At 36.2% G+C, this 16,520-nt stretch overlaps 3 protein-coding genes across 9 annotated transcripts; 1 reads left to right on the top strand and 2 right to left on the bottom strand.

The window, feature by feature from the left end:
* Positions 1–1,636: 1,636 nt before the first annotated feature.
* Positions 1,637–4,828, top strand: LOC117616178 (pre-mRNA-splicing factor CWC25 homolog). Of its 2 annotated transcripts, none has more exons than XM_034345417.1 (4): positions 1,637–1,972; positions 2,105–2,237; positions 2,342–2,512; positions 3,383–4,828. In XM_034345417.1, the coding sequence occupies exons 1-4, from the start codon at positions 1,785–1,787 to the stop codon at positions 4,664–4,666; spliced, it is 1,776 nt and encodes a 591-aa protein (XP_034201308.1). In that variant the 5' UTR covers positions 1,637–1,784; the 3' UTR covers positions 4,667–4,828. The 2 variants fall into 2 exon arrangements, with proteins under 2 accessions (XP_034201308.1, XP_034201307.1); XM_034345416.1 differs by having other exon boundaries at positions 2,339–2,512.
* An 879-nt stretch (positions 4,829–5,707) lies between these two features.
* LOC117616039 lies at positions 5,708–10,700 on the bottom strand. Of its 5 annotated transcripts, XM_034345238.1 has the most exons (13): positions 10,547–10,696; positions 10,374–10,457; positions 10,177–10,288; positions 10,032–10,095; positions 9,805–9,906; positions 9,645–9,709; positions 9,110–9,205; positions 8,856–8,935; positions 8,533–8,749; positions 7,985–8,040; positions 7,300–7,395; positions 6,940–7,165; positions 5,708–6,003 (listed from the first exon to the last, which is right to left on the bottom strand). In XM_034345238.1, exons 2-13 carry the CDS (start codon positions 10,427–10,429, stop codon positions 5,881–5,883), a joined length of 1,293 nt encoding a protein of 430 aa, XP_034201129.1. In that variant the 5' UTR covers positions 10,430–10,457; positions 10,547–10,696; the 3' UTR covers positions 5,708–5,880. The 5 variants fall into 5 exon arrangements, with proteins under 5 accessions (XP_034201129.1, XP_034201130.1, XP_034201128.1 ...); XM_034345239.1 differs by having other exon boundaries at positions 9,805–9,903; positions 10,374–10,697; XM_034345237.1 differs by having other exon boundaries at positions 10,374–10,696.
* A 248-nt stretch (positions 10,701–10,948) lies between these two features.
* On the bottom strand, positions 10,949–14,661 carry LOC117616040 (E3 ubiquitin-protein ligase BRE1A-like). 2 transcript variants are annotated; one of them, XM_034345242.1, is made up of 6 exons: positions 14,408–14,661; positions 13,473–13,739; positions 13,296–13,389; positions 12,669–12,760; positions 11,806–12,081; positions 10,949–11,386 (listed from the first exon to the last, which is right to left on the bottom strand). In XM_034345242.1, exons 1-5 carry the CDS (start codon positions 14,534–14,536, stop codon positions 11,842–11,844), a joined length of 822 nt encoding a protein of 273 aa, XP_034201133.1. In that variant the 5' UTR covers positions 14,537–14,661; the 3' UTR covers positions 10,949–11,386; positions 11,806–11,841. The 2 variants fall into 2 exon arrangements, with proteins under 2 accessions (XP_034201133.1, XP_034201134.1); XM_034345243.1 differs by having other exon boundaries at positions 13,323–13,389.
* Positions 14,662–16,520: the final 1,859 nt, after the last annotated feature.

The raw sequence follows: 16,520 nt of genomic DNA, 5'->3' as shown, positions 1-16,520 counted from the left end.
TTGAATCAAAAGCCCAATCCCTTGTCTTCTCTTTCTTTTGTGGGCTTTTGTGAGAAGTGGGCTGGTGTGCGTTTTTATTTTTGGCCCAAACAACCTCCCTTTCAGCACAAAATTGGTAATGATTTTTTATTTTTAATATTTTCACGTGTTGTATTGTTGTTTACCATTTACATTTAGTGTGTTTTCAATCGTAGAAGAATTCTAAGTTAATTACGTTTCGTGTACTCTCTTAGGTGTTGATGATGAAAACTTACTTCGAGTCTGGACCAAAAGGTGAGTGGCTTTACTATGATGTTGAAAACTTACTTTCAATCTAACGCCACGATTGTATCGCAACAATATGAGTGGTTTTTTTTGTGGTTCAGCTAGCATGTGATCTTACATCAAACTGAGTATATGAGTAGGCTGTCTGCTCACGCCTCATTTATTTTCATCTTGCAGATCATTAAGTGAGCCATTTTCCTCTAGGAAGAGATTATAATTATAACATGCTAGAAATATATTAATGCATATTTCTATTTTTGAATGCCTCTTGGCGAGACACCTCAAGACGACTTCCTCTTGATTATTTTGATGCCATAATAATGGCCTTGTGCTGTATTATTAGTCTTAATATGAAACCCCGTGATGTCTTTATGTTTATTGTTTTGCTATCTTTTTATGTAACAACGTTGGAATGTGCTGAAGAATGTAAAAATCATAAATCCATATCGATGACAGCTGGTAGTTGAGTGTCAAGCGTAAGTAATCAAGGTATCGGTCTGATTAACTAAGCGTGAATTATTGAAAACAAAACTACCATGTACCCATATTATGGGTGCCAAACATAAATAATGCTAAAATCAGACGGCTGTGTTGAGAAAGGAGAAGGCATCTCTGTTTGGGTATCTATTTCTCGTATCCAATTTCTATAATTCTCCCCCAACGGTGGGGAGGAGATGTGGTATATATATATTTTAGGAGATTTGCTATACTTACCTACAAGGGTATGGAGCTGATTTGCTATATACATATTTAGAAGATTTGCTATATTTACCTACAAGTTCACGATATGTTGGTTGGTTATTCTAGTAATAATAAATATATTTTTTTCAAATATATTTTAAGGTACTTTTAGCAATATATTTCATATCAAAATTAATTTAATTTCACCACTTAGTCAAATTATGATTTTTGTTCTAAGCTAATGTATGTATTTTTTATTATTTTAGTACCTGAAATTTAACAGTCGATATTGAATTGGAAAAATTATAATTTAGGGTGGATAATCCAGTAAAATTTATATGTTTTAAAGTGAAAAAAAAATATAAAATACGAGACTATTGCACATTCCATTACGTGGTAAGAGTAAATTCATTTTTTGTTTTTAATAGTCTTCCAAATCATACGAATGCATTTTCCCATGTATTTGATACAGATTTTTCAATGATGCCCATATTTTCCAACAACAAAATTATGCCCATATTTATACTTCTTTTGTAGTCAAAATATGTGTACGTATTATTATAAAATACACTAGAAACAAACAACTTAAAAAAAGTTATAACAAAATATCATCCGATTTGATCTTTTTTTAAAAATAAAAAAAATTAATCCACCTATACTGTTCTTTATTTTTCCCAAGATATAACGGGCGACAAGGATGGCGAAGGACAACGCCCGCCACGCATAAAACTCAGAGGAAGAGAGACTGCGCGATTGAAATTGAAATTGATCGTTTTAAATTCAACCTTTTCGTTCATTCATTCGAATATTGAAGCAGAAGAAGAAGAAGAAGTGGAAGAATGGCGTTGAAATTTCTGAACAAGAAGGGATGGCACACAGGGAGCCTTCGGAACATAGAGAACGTGTGGAAGGCAGAGCAAAAGCACGAGGCCGAGCAGAAGAAGTTGGACGAGCTCCGCAAACAGATCGTTGAAGAGCGCGAGCGCTCTGAGTTCCGCCTTCTCCAGGAGCAAGCCGGTCTCGTCCCGTAAGCAATTCTAATCTTATTCCTTTTTGTTTCTTCTTAGGGTTTAGGTTTAGGGTTAGGGTTGGGGTCTTTGTTTTTCCTTCAAATTCGTCAATTAATCTCTAATCAACTGCAATTGTTTGTTATTTGCAGGAGGCAAGAGCGGTTGGAGTTCTTATATGATTCGGGATTGGCCGTTGGGCGCCCTGGTGGTTCAGATAGTTTCAAAACCCTTGAAGCCTTACCCAAGACCGAAGAAGCTCCTTCCTCTTCTGCCGCCTCCAAGGTAATTGTATTTATGATCTTTAATTTCCCATTTGCGTATAAAATGTAGTGCAACTACAAAGTCATGTTTCTTATGATCCTTTGTGACTACTGATTCTCCAGCAGCAGGCTTCAGCATCTGTGCCGGGAGCTCTGTTCGAAGAAAAGCCTCAATCTGCCAATGATGCTTGGAGGAAGCTCCACTCGGATCCTTTGCTTATGATTCGGCAGCGTGAGCAGGAAGCCCTTTCTCGTATTAAGAACAATCCTGTCCAGATGGCCATGATTCGCAAATCTGTAAGTTTGTATTTTTTTACTTTTCTCTTACTCACTAATCAAGAATAAATTACTTATGCCAGACAGCATAGTTAGACATGATTTGATGATTTCAAAGTCTGCCAATTATATAAAATTCTACCTCTCACTATACAGACAAAACAAAATCTGTAGATATAAAAATATGGTCACTGGCGCCATTTTGGTGTGCTGCATAGGTTTTAGGACCTGAAAGACAGGATTAGGGAATATATGTGGAAGAAAAAATAGTTTGTTGGGAAAATTAACGAGTTGGATGTGGAAGAAGTGTGTATAAAGTCAGGCTGCCAAGAAAAAAAATGATTTAACTGGCCCAGAGAGGATGAAAGTTTGAAGAAAAAAACAGGGAGAAGAAGAAAAAGAGTATAGCTAAGACCAGAACTTTTTAGTGTTAACTAAACGTTCCCTCCAGAGAGCATTTCTGGACCAACCATTCACGAGGAGCTGATGCAGAAGTTAAGGGTGTTAATGGAATTAAATTAACTTGATTGTAGTAATGGGGTAGTTTTTATTTAAGTGATGCAGCCGTGGCTGGGTTAGACAAGACTTGTTAGTTACAGAAGCCTATAGCCTCGTATTCTGAGGAAGATCTTTTTGTCCCGTGGATCATGACCTCAGTAGATCTATAAGTCTTCACGATTTCTTTTTAACTTGAGTGAATAATTAGCTGTAGCTGGGTTGCTGTTCACGTGGCATGGTTCGCACCCACAGTTTACACCACAATAGCATTTTATTACTAAGGGTTTTTTGGGTCTTTTGCTGGGTTTATCAAGGTTTTAGCAGATGTCTTTTATTAGTTTAAGAGAATGTTTGACTCTGTATATGCTGATCATTTTTTTTTTTCAATAAAAGGTTGAAGCAAAGGAGCCCGCAGAGAAACTGCATGAAAAGAAGGAACATCAGAAGAAGCAGCACCATACTGGTGCTTCAAAGCATAGCAAACATTCATCATCCATACAAACATCAGATTCAGGAAATGACACTGCTGAAGTGGAAAGGAGGAAGAGTGGTCATCGTCAGATATCAAAGTATGTTAAGCATTCAGATTCGGAAGATGAATCATGTAAAAGAGCACGTCGACGTGAGAACACTGTCAAGCATTCAGATTCAGAAGATGAATCACGTATCAGATCACATCGAAGTGGGAAGAACCCTGTTAAGCATTCAGATTCTGAAGATGAATTCCGTTACAGAACACGGAGAAGTGAGAAGAACCATGTTAAACATTCAGATTTAGAAAATGAATCACATAACAGAGCACGTCGAAGTGGTAAGAATCCTGTTCACCATTCAGATTCCAAAGATGAATCGCATTACAGAGCACGGAGAAGTGAGAAGAACCATGTTAAACATTCAGATTTAGAAGATGAATCACATAACACAGCACGCCAAAGTGGGAAGAATCCTGTTAACCATTCAGATTCCGAAGATGAATTGCGTTACAGAGCACGGAGAAGTGAGAAGAACCATGTTAAGCATTCAGGTTCAGAAGATGTATCACGTAACAGAGCACATCGAAGTGGGAAGAACCCTGTTAAGCATTCGGATTCCGAAGATGAAACCCGTTACAGAGCACAGCGAAGTGAGAAGAACCACATTAAACATTCAGATTCAGAAGATGAATCATGTAAAAGATTAGGTCGAAGTGGGAAAAACCTTGTTAAGCGTTCACATTTGGAAGATGAATCACGTAACAGAGCACGCCGAGGTGGGAAGAATCAGTCCATAAAAATTGGAAGAGATGATGATCAAGGGGATGCCAAGGGAAAACATGACAATTTAGAACTAGAAAAATACCCCATGAAAGGTCGGAATGAATCACACTACAAGCGTCGAAATGTTGCTCCTAAACTTTCAGAAGAAGAAAGAGCTGCTAGGCTAAAGGAGATGCAAATAGATGCTGAGTTGCATGAAGAGCAAAGATGGAAACGTTTGAAAAAGGCCGAGGAGAATGATGCACTGGAAACTACCCAGGCTGTCAAATCCAGTGGCAGGAACTTCTTGGATGCTGTTCAAACTAGTGTTTATGGTGCTGAGAGGGGAGGAAGCTCAACAATTGAGGAGAGTGTACGTCGCCGAACACATTATTTGCAGGGCAGATCTGAAGCAAGTGAACGCAATGCTTTTCGTCGGTAATGCTGTTGTGTTTTGTTGTTTATCTAGTTCCATTAATCCAGGCGTTTCTGTACTTTTACCCCATTGTTCTGCGTATGTTTTCATAAAACAATAGTTGTTTCCTCTCCATGTGTAATGATTGTTGTTGAATGTTAAGTTGCACAAAATGATTGAATTTTTTTTTTTTTTCTTCTTGATTATCCATTTTTAATTAAATGGAAAAGAAAGATATTAATCAATCGCTCCACCCAAACATAATTCCGGCCTCTTCATGAGCAAAAGAAGCCATGACCTCCTCCTCATCCATCTTTTAACTTAAAAATGCAGGGAATTTACCTAATTACATGTGAGGAGAAAGGTCAATGAAGGCATGCAATTATGATATTATGGGAATCTGCTCATCATCCAGGCATAATTAGCCTCTTCAATCTTTGAATAAAAATGGGAGCCCTTATCCAATCATGGCGTTGTTATATGCCCTTCAATCTTTATCCCTCTTTTATCAAATGTTTTTAATAAAAAGGAAAATCACAGGTTTAAATATAAAACAGAAATCGTGAAGTTACTCGATTACAGGCAACCTAAGACCAAAGCAAATTCCTAAGGAAGTTTTTACCATGACTTGCATTTACCATTCTTTGCACTAGTTTCTACTTTGTAATGCCAACTAAAATTTGCACCAATAAAGTGGGAATTGAAAATAAGATTCTGCACATTATTGGGTTAAATTAAAACATTAAAAAAATTGCACTCAAAACTCAAACGTAGGTTTAGAAACCAATGATCATAGTCAATTTGTTAGTGTACAACAGTACAAGATGTACATGACCGACAATGCTTTACGTGGTCGGCCTCTCCTCAGTCCAGGCCAAAGGTCAAGACATCAGGTAAAATTAGTAAAAACTTCCAAGTTTTTCTCAAAGAACCTAGGAAATACTCTTATGCGACCCTAAATGGGAATTTTTGATGAGTTTTTGGGGCTTAAGTTGAGGGCTTACTGCCAAAAGTCTCCACAAATTGAGGGTTTGAAACAAAACAACAAAAGTTGAGGGCTTCAAAATATTTATGGCAAAACGTGTTGCTCTGGGGACTTACTTAAAAACCCCTTCTCATTTCAACAATATCGTTACAATATTCCGAATCGTTTCAGTCTGATAATTTGTAAACGTACAAGACAACACTGGAATCTGGAAGCTATTTTACATGTGTGATTAGTATCACAAGTGTTATACAAGTCATTGTTCAGAAGCATCACCATGGATTTCAGAGCACATCTGCTCTACAAGTATTTTTTCAATAGCATCCACAAAACTCGATAGAGTCTGCCGAATTCGTACAGCCAACGAATTTGCCAATTCCTAAACAATCAACAATTATGCAATCAAAAGAAGGGTAAAGCTCACCAAAAAAAGAACCAGGCATTACAGTGGACTTTACCATTTTTTATTTTATTTTGTGAAATTTTGAATTTATACATGTAACAGAAAGACATGACACTAGGAACCAAAAGAGACCGCAAGAAAACATTATGCACAATTATTTGAGAAAACGCATAGTACGAAGAAACTATTATTGTAGAGACAATACATCAATGTCTGCAAGAACAATTACATGCTTAGAGGATCTGAGTTTGTATCAACACTTAACCTTTCTTTCATATTATTGAAAATAATAAACATGTATGAAATCTAATAGCTTTTTTTATGAACAATTCACATTTTAGTATATTTTTATATAAGCTCAAACTGGTTCAAAAGAAACCAAAATATCCAAATTTTAAGCTCACTAGGCATGCTTGCAACTGCCATCAATTTGATGAAATTTCTCAAATATACACGAAATAGTCAACAGCATTGTAAATAACGATCTGTCAGTTTTTCACCCTAGCACTTCTGCATATGTATTTTCTTATTGTTCTTACATTTTTAACGCATACTGCTTTTGTACTTTGGTTGTCCCCTGCTAAAACTAACAAATTATTGCACTATCCAAGAAAATTTATATAAAAAACTCCACGATTAAATTATGTTGTTTATTTACTTTTCCATCCAGGAACCAGACCTTAATACAAAAAGGTTGGCATGCATGCTTATGACAAGAAGACAGCATATTAGAACAAAATTAATTGGAGATAACATAAAATATAACTACTTGATTTAGGTGACTTCGAGATATAAAATTCATGGGCAAATTGATGCATTCCAAATGAGTCTTTCCACAGAGGAGAATTTGAAAAAAGATATATCCACCCCGAAGTAAGGAAACTAGTAAGAGATAAGGAGGTGTACACTGACCTGAACCGTGCAAAGAAAACTTAAAGAAATTCCCTTTGAATGTTGATCAGAGCTCTTGAGGTATATCAGTTTCAATGGAGAACTTAGCAATGGCCAACCTTGAGGGACCTTGATGAATGCATCAACTCCTCCAACCACATGAGCCACTACTGTCTCATCTTTATCCAAGTACTCCAATGAGTGTCTGCATGGATTGATGCATTCCAAATGAAAACATTTGGATTTACTACACTTTTGTTAATGAGCCCTTATATAATACTATTTGGAATCATTATTAAAAATATGGAATTCAATTACTGTGGAAAATATTTAAGAGCATAATGAATACATACACCAAAATTGCTAAGGAAAATGTCTCACCTTGATTTGTTTGCATTTTTTACCACTAGCCGCCTCATGGTGCATAGAACTATTCTGTCTTGCACTTTTGTTACAAACCACTGCAATGAAGATTTCCTGCAAAGTGCATTCATGAACTCAATAAAACAATATACTGAATCTGTTTTTTTCATAAATAGCACCTTTTGTAGAAAAGTAATTAGAAATAAGGTCACCAAGTATTTATACTTATTCACAAGAATATTGAAATAAACCCTACACTCACTCCCATATTCAGCAGATAGAAGAACATGAGCAAATTGAGCAAGTATAGAAAGATAGAAAAACAAACAACTACTATCTGATCATATGACAGGAATCAAGTTGAGAGAGCACATAATTCAAAAGAAATGTCAAAGATTAAAAAAAATAAAAACCTTTAGAGAGAGAAAACCTATTAAAAACATGACTAGGTAATGCAAGTGTGCGTGTGTGTTGTAATTGGCTCGATAGTTTCTGCTGTCTGCCAGGTCCTGAATTCAATCATGGAAATCTGTCCTTTATTTTAGTGGGATTTGTTTGCTAATTGCCTTTTAATTATTGAAGCGCTACCAATTGCAGTAGAGGAAATATTTAAAAAAAAAAAAAAAAAAGGAATAGCATGAAGACAACAACAAAGAAAGAAACAAATTTTAGAAATCATAAGACGGGTACTGGAAAAACAAACCTCAAAGACTTTGCAGCATCAAGAATATCGTTTATGTATACATCATTTGGAAAAATCTGGAAAAATGAGATATCGTCATCAATGTATTTAAAAAATCCAGAGTATGGTGCTCATAAGAAATTTGAGAGCAGTACCAACTTATTTAAAAGATGCACAGGGTGTTGAGCTTACTTCTTTCTTCATTGTCATGTCACAATGAAAAATACTCACCCCATCCACCTTTGACAAAGCAAAAAAGAAAAAGAAACATAATTGCAATTTCATCCCTCTATGAAATTAAGTGAGAGAACAATTTTTTATTTTTTTTGGAAGGAATATTGAAGGGGCTGGCATGACATCACCCTTGGGTGGAGCACTGCAATGTCAGCCCAAGCCATGTAGGCACTGCCAACAGTGGCCAGCACCTGCCAACATGGTTCAGCAACAGATGGGCACATCCCACAAGTGCTATATTGTCTTTGATGTTATAGTAATACCTCTAATTCTAAGCTTTATTAAACAATGACACTAGTGAATAAAGATTTCCTGAGATAATCATGTTTTGATACCTCAACATTCCTTAAACCCATAGTCCCCTCCAGAAGTTCAATTAGCAGCTCATGATTCACTTCAGATGACTCAGTGGCATCTCCAACTTTTTTTGGGGAGAAAAGGTCTTCCAACTTCGGAATGTATGTCCTAAGTGACAACCTAACGCAGTTTCCCTCAAAAGCAATGACCTTAAGACCTGTAACTGCATCCCCAATCTGTTCTGTGTTGTCAAGCCTACATCAATCAAACAAAAAAACTAAAAGTATAAGAGAGTAACTCTATACCAAGCTAAATGAAATACACGCACTCACACAAAATAAGGTCAAAGTGGCATAATTACCATTTAAGTGTACATTCTAAATCCTGTAAAGACTTCAAAATTATATTGTTCTTCTCAATCTGATTTTCAAGTTCCAGTAGCTGCAAGTTAAACACAAGATATCTTAAAATGGTAAAAAGGTTATGGAAATTTCTTTAACTAACTCCTTACATAAGAACCAAGACCCTCAAAATGTCTGTATGTATTATTTCAGCCGTAACTAATATAATACCCTAGAAGCAAACAGTATTGCATAATATGATTTTGAATGAAACCTCAAACTTGTCTGCATTCACATTCATCGGATCCAACAGATCTTTCCCACATTTATGGTAATCAACATCTGCACCCAGTTTTGCTTTCTTCAGATCCTACAAATGGTACACAGCTATTATCTTGAAAGATTACATATGTGATTTCCAAATAAAATTCAAACATTCCCAACTTATGGAAATAAAGATATCATATACAACCTGGGGGGTGAGGTAGCCAAGCAAAAGTGAGAAAATGAAAAGAACAAAGAAACAACCAACAAGGGATCACATAATGTGAAGATTACTACACCATGGAAATCTGGGAACTTTCAACAACTGTAACATTAAAGGGATAAAGGGATAAATTACAACATGTGTATACACCAGATAACTGTAATTAAATTCAACCTCTATTCACAGACTTGTAAGAAAGAGCAGATTATAGGTCTCCATTCAAACCCATTTGTATCAAACAAATTGGCTTGCATGCCTTGTCATACTACCAAAGAGTCTGATCCAAAAAAAACTAATATTGTTTCACCAACGGAAAACCAACCTTTTCTTCAACAAAATCTAATGAACATTTCAACTGTGCAAGATCAGTGCCAAGTCGATTAAAATCTGCATATACAAAAGAAAAGGTCAGAAAAAAAAAAAACATCATACATTAAATATCAATGCACATTGGCATGGAACACTAAAGACTGAGTCTTCACCTTCCCCATGGGTTCGAATGAGATCCTCAATTCCATTTGAGACCTTGGTGCTCTCAGCCTCCACAGAGTTGAGCTCCTGCTCAAAACGTCCTACGTATGCTTCTAACAAAAATTGGACAGATCCCATAGTGCAGTAAGTTCTAGTACTAAATGTAACAAACCCACTAGCAAAATCGGTTGCCCAGTAAAGAAAAACACAGTGACAGAGAGATTAGAGGAGAAGTTACCAAATTCTTGATCCTCTAAGAGACCAACATCAGAGCATTCTGATACTATCTGTTCAACTCTGCTCTGCACATTCACATGGAGAGTTAGGGAAATGCAAGGAATTGTGCAAATTGGACGAAAAAGTGGGATTAATTTCAAGAAAACCTGGAGGAGGAGACCGCAGTTTCTGATTAAATCATCAGAATCTGAAGGGGATAATTCTGAGGCATCGTCCTGGCGACAACTTTCGATAATCTCTTCCAGCTCTCTCACTTGTCTTCAAATTTAAACACAAAATAAACAATAATTCAGAAAATAAACAAAAAAGTAAATCCAATATACACAGACAGACAGACAGAGACCTCTGAACGGTGTTAAGGTCGAGTGGTTCTGAAGAAGGAATTGGGTCTTCTTCCATGTTCTTTTCTCTCTCTTTTGCTCCCGCCCTGTGTAGTGTGTACACCGAAATGCAGCATGCGAAATTCAAAATTAGAGAGAGAGAGAGAGAAGAGAGAGAGAGAGAGAGAGAATTTACTGAAAGATCTGCAAATTTTTGTGCTTGGGTGGAAATTTGGGCCGACCAGTTGGAGTTAGAATCCAGAAGCCGAACTTTCTTTTGATCCAATTTAGCCTTTTCTTCGTCCAATTTATCCCTTTTTTCTTATACAGTCTTAAATCAATAATAAATGGGGTTCCAGCACTACTTGATCCATACATTTTATATATATATTTTTTTTTTATATACAAGTGATATTGGGGAGTGGGGAATCGAACGGCCAAAATTGGTTTAGTTTTCAAAAATTTCCTTATTTTTCTTTTATTTTAATACAACACTCTTGCAGTTTTTTTTTTTTTTTTTTTTTTTTTTTTACAGTTTTGGCAGGAAGCGGGCATTCAAACTTAATATATCAATTAACATTGAGAAGAAAAGTATCACTAGATTGAGAAACAATTGCAACTTGCAACAGTAAGGGAACTTCCATTTATACTGAATGCCAATTACATTGTCTAAATGTGGGAAGACTACTCGTCTCAGCCTTCTCAACTGTTCTACCTGTAACTCCAAACTGTGTCAGGAAGCTAATGATAACAAGATCTAAGAAGCCTAATTTCAAAAGTCAGTCTCAAAAAAAGACCCTCCGAGAAACAACTGAACTAGTCCATACAAGTTTTAAAAGAAAGTTCAATAACTGTAACTGTAGAGACTTGATAAACCAATGTTCTCTTCACTGGAAGCCTAGGATCGCAGCTGTTGAACAGCCAGAAGAATTACCCTAAGAAGGGGCAGCTGAATCAGTGTGCCATATCAACTCACAATGCCTAAGAATTCACACCTTTCCTAGGAGCTTATCAGTTTAATGACCTGCTTCGTTTCCTGCATAAAGTGACAATAATATGCATCAGACTAAACTAGGATTGATGGTCACCTTCCTTCATATCCAACACTTGGACCTAGTGAATGAACAAATATGCAGAAAAAGCTTCTAGTTTGATAATTCAAAATCTTCATTTACTGAATTTTTCAACCAAATAAGAAAAAGAGCAGTTCATAAGTTGGAACAAATATGCACAGAGAGAGAGAGAGAGAGAGAGAGAGAGAGTTTCATGCAGTCAAAATCTTCATCGATTGCATTTTCTACCAAATAAGCAAAAGATGAGTTCACAACTTGGAAACGATACCTAAATTATTGCTTTTTCTAGTTTACTGAAAAATAAAGGAAAATAAAAGCATTTTTATCATTAATTTTATATCATATAAGAAAACTGAGAAAAACAAGAACACAGTTACAACACCTCTAGAACTTCGCCACTAGGAGGTACATAATCCATTTAACTGCTGTTTGGAAGGTAGATCCTGAGGATATCTCGCTTTCTAAGTTTATGCCTGCAGGTAGGGCATTTGTGTTGAGTAGCTATGGCTTTCTCAATGCACTTCTTGCAGAAGATGTGACCACACTTTGTCGATGTTTCTTCAATCAACTGGCCTATGCAGATTGCACAAGTGAAACCAGGTGCCTCTGGCAAGAACTCACTCTGGGGCACAACTGGAGGCATGGGAACGTTAGTTGCCTGCCATCAGAAACTTCCAAGCTTAGTTCCAGAAATTTGCATCAATCTGCTGGTTAGATATACATAATTAACAGTTTCATGCATACTACTCATAACTTCAACATGAGCTGTTAAAAGAAGTGCCAGATAAGTTCTTCAAAATAATTTGGAGGAGTCCGATAAACACTTTCTTGTCTTTCAAAAACAAATTACCAAACAACAAATCTGGCATCTAACCAAATATGTCAGAGATCTGCAACTATGTGCCACTACTATGCAAAGGTAAAAAAGAAAAAAGAAATGAGAAGAAATGAACATTTAAGTAATTTAAACTTCAAAAGCAGTTGTTTGAGGCTTCAAATTAAATCAGGTGTCATCCTCACTGAAGGTTGACATGTGATCAGTTGAAAAGTAGGATGTTCAAATTCAATCTTCTTTTTTTGGCTATTTTATACATGAAACATATGTATGTTCATAGTGATGTTATTTAGTAGCTGTATCATATATGCAACAGAAGTGCCAATGTGCTACTCTATATAAAGTGAGAAGAGAAGTGGATATACTAAAGCAAGGAAATAGCATCATAAGAACTTAGGGAAGATTCTTACAGTATACTCTGGTTTGTTACGAACATCAACATTGACCGAAACCTCCCAGTTGGAAGCTCCAAGTTGGCTAAAGGCACGGAAATTTGTCAATTCTGTTGATAGTAGATTAAAAGGTCAAGTGCAACCAAGAAAACTTCAATAAGACATAATTTACATTGTACATCCAACATCCTTCAATATTGCAGAAATGGGTAGGAAAAGAATACACCTTAAAGTATTTAATTAAACTATGAAAAAGTTTAGACTATCAAGAGAGACACTGAACAGAGAACCTCAGTAACACGACCAAAACAGAATAACAGTTAACTACCTACGTGAACTGTTATTTTAACAGTATAAAAGTACTAAATAGTCTACACTAATGTTAAAGAGTCGATGAGTAGAGTGGACCCTTAACTGAAAAAGAAGTAAATATCAAAAGCAAGGTTCGAACTGAGGGGAATAGCTCAAGAAATATATTGAAAAAATATCATTCCAGAGACACATAATCTCCTACAAAGCTATGGTCTCTTGCAAGCAACATGACGATGAGAATGTAAAGAACTAATCAGTAGGGGAGCGCAACTGTCTGAATTTGATGCTTGGATAATGTAAGAAGTACGTGCAGAAGGGAAAACATTAATAAACCTGAAAGCCTGGTATAGAATTCTGCACCTTCAGAAAGACCTTCTATGACTCTACGGCTTCTCCGAGAAGGATTTCGTCGTGAATTATTCGTGGCCTAAAACGAGTTGACACCAGAAAATTAAAATCAACTTTAAGCATTTTTCAGATGAGATTCAATATTAAAGATAAATATCATACTTCTGCAAATTTCCTTGGTGAGATTATAACAACTTCATCATCCACAAAATCCGCAGCAGCTGTAGCTTGTCCTTGATAATGCCCAATTCCTTGAACTTGTAGTCCCAAAGAACCAGTTAGAGCCATGTTCTCATTAGGAGGTGGATAATTAAGGTCCAAATCTATTATCCTTCCCATTGCAACATCTCTCACATTCCACCGTTGAAATTCACTAGATCCTTCTATGCTCATGCTAACAAGCTGAATTATCAGTTTTGAAACAAAAACCTGAACATTCAGAAAGAAATTTTAATTTGAGATAACCAGTTCTGAGTTCACAAACAAATTTTCCCTGATGTTATCTAGTTACTGAGGAAAAATAAAAAGGGGTCTCAAACATTGGTCTTAACAATTAAAGAAATATCACTCACACTATTTTATCTTTTTTGCTAAGAACTTACAATAATCTTTACATCGTTTTTGTTCTTGAACATGAGAAGAAAAATTCATCAGAATGCATTCAAATTGTAATAAAATAATAAAATAAAAAAAGTATATTCCCTAGAAGATTTGGCCCCTTCTCTTTTTCCCCACAAGAAAATATCCACCATGTCAAAAACACAATTCACAAAGTTAAACAACCTGAACCCCAAAAACATATTCCCTCGCTTGAATTCTGCTTTTGTATCCAAAATTCAATCAGCCGACATGGCAAGCAGACTAATATAAGACAATACAATGAAAGCAATAGCCGTGGCACACACACATACATACAAAAACACATATATTTCAGAATTTTTTAAAATATATATATCAAAATAGATCAAATACGAAAAAATCAAAACCCAAAACCCAAAATTTCCAAAGACAAAACTAAAAACTAAAAAGAGGGAGGGAAAAAAACAGAAGCAAACCCAACAAATACATAGAAGAAAAAGAAGAAGAAGAACCCATACCTCTGGTGTGTAGGGAGAGAAATTCAATGTGAAAGAACGCCCAATAGAGAGAGCGGTGGATGAGACGAGAGGATAATATATTGAGCAAAGTTTTGGCCTCTCTTGCTTTCTTGGTATTACAAAACCCATACACTTTTTTAGGAAACAAAATCAATGTTTACAGCTTAGTCTTATTCTCTCCTCCATTTTAATTAATTGGTTCTTTGAACAGTTTTTGGGAATTTTTTTGGGTTTCCGTTTCAGTGTCTTCTCGCTTCTCATTGTCCCTTTCCTGTTTTCTTCTTCCCGCTCTTCAGCGCATTGTAACGCTGCTGCAGTTTTGAAATTGGATTGTCAAAGCCATTGGGCTCGGGCTTGGTGTTCAGAATGGGCCGGAAAGATGGGCTTCGGCTGAGTTTATTGGGAGAGTCTATAGTGAGTGGGAAGTTATAAGGGGTGTTTTTGAGGGGTATGTAAGAGCCGTTGGATTTCATCCAACGGTGAGTTTTTAAAAGAGNGTGCATGTAGAATCGGGTTGAAATCTAACCCGTTAGAAACCCAACTTCAGTTGTTCCCCTCTTTCCCTCTCTGTGAAAAACTGAAGAACACAATCCTCTCTTTTTGAATGNAAAGCAAACCCACAATTAGAAGGATCCAAATCTCCCAAATCGTATAGTCACTCGACTGTCAGTAGCTCNTTGGGAGGCCTGCGATCTATGGTAACCTGGGTATTACGAAGAATGTCTCTTACCTAGCTGTTGCCCTGTTTTGATTCTATGGCTCAAGTGAAAGCCCCTTCTCTTTTTCATTCAGCTGANAAGATTCCAGATGAAAGCAAAGTAGCATATCTCTCTGTTTGTAGCTAGAANNNNCAGCAGCAGTTGTTCCTCGATTTTGGTAGAGATGGAGTCTCAAATACCAAAGAGTCTTCTCTAATGTCCACCACATTCTTTCCAGCTGACTGACTTCAGAGGTCNCGATTGATTTTGAGAGGTAAGTTCACTTGCTAGATTGATTTTATTGGGTTTGGTTTATTTTTTGTGAGGGTGGGAAATTCGTCATTTGTGGCATCAATAATGCGTCATTTTTGGAATCAATAATGCGTCATTTTTGGAATCAATAATGTGTCATTTCCTTATGAATATTCAATATACTTAGTTCATTGTTGTTGGTCGGGGTGGAAAATCATGAAATGTAGGTAAAAGAACCTAAACTTAGGCTTAATGACATTAGGAGTAAGCATTTGGAGAGGATATTGGGTGAAGTTCTGNAATTGGTGGTTTGAATTACATTTGTGTTCTTAGTTGAACATATTGGTTCTAATGTTATTTTGAACAGATTATTTGACAAGAGATGNCGTAACTTATGAAATTTTGCTGCGTTTTGTGTAATTGGAAGTTAGGCTATGCGTATTTTGTGTCAATTTGGGCAATGTTTTGTGTAAGTGGAATGCATTGATATGTTGTGATGCAGTAATGACTGATTAATGAATGAATAATTGCTATGCAGTACTATAGAAGTGGATCAATAATATAGTTAGATAAAATGTCTGGGGGCTCAGACAGTGATGAATNTGCAACAGCTAATGGGAGGGTTTATATTCCTGAAGTAAGAAATGAGGAAACACCAGCAGTTGGGATGATGTTTGACTCGCTTGACCTCGTTTACAATTTCTATAATAGATATGCATTCTTNGCTGGCTTTGGTATTCGACTTCATTCCAGCTTTTGGGGGAAAAAATAAGAAAGAGATTTTGAGGAAAGAATTTGTATGTTGCAAACAAGGTGCATNCAGGAGGGATGAAACTCGGGAGAGAAAAAGACAACGGGGAATAAGTAGATGCAATTGCAAAGCTAAGATTGTGGTTGTNAAGACAAATGGGAGCAAGAAGTATACCATATCTCTTTTTGCAGAGGGACACAATCATAAGATGACACCCTCAGAAAGAATGCATTTATTGAGATCACACCGTCATATTTCAGATTCTACAAAAGTACTCACAAAACAGTTGGGTTCAGTTAATATTCCCATTCATCNGAAGGTAAGTATTTTTGAGGTGCAATCCGGAGGAATGGATAAAATTGGTTTTATCAAAAAAGATATCTACAATCTTGAATGTAGTGTGAATGGGAAG

Source organism: Prunus dulcis, chromosome 1, assembly GCF_902201215.1.
Source record: "Prunus dulcis chromosome 1, ALMONDv2, whole genome shotgun sequence".
Classification (NCBI taxonomy): domain Eukaryota; kingdom Viridiplantae; phylum Streptophyta; class Magnoliopsida; order Rosales; family Rosaceae; genus Prunus; species Prunus dulcis.
Note: the sequence above shows the minus strand (reverse complement) of the source record. Positions and strands in the feature narration are given on the sequence as shown.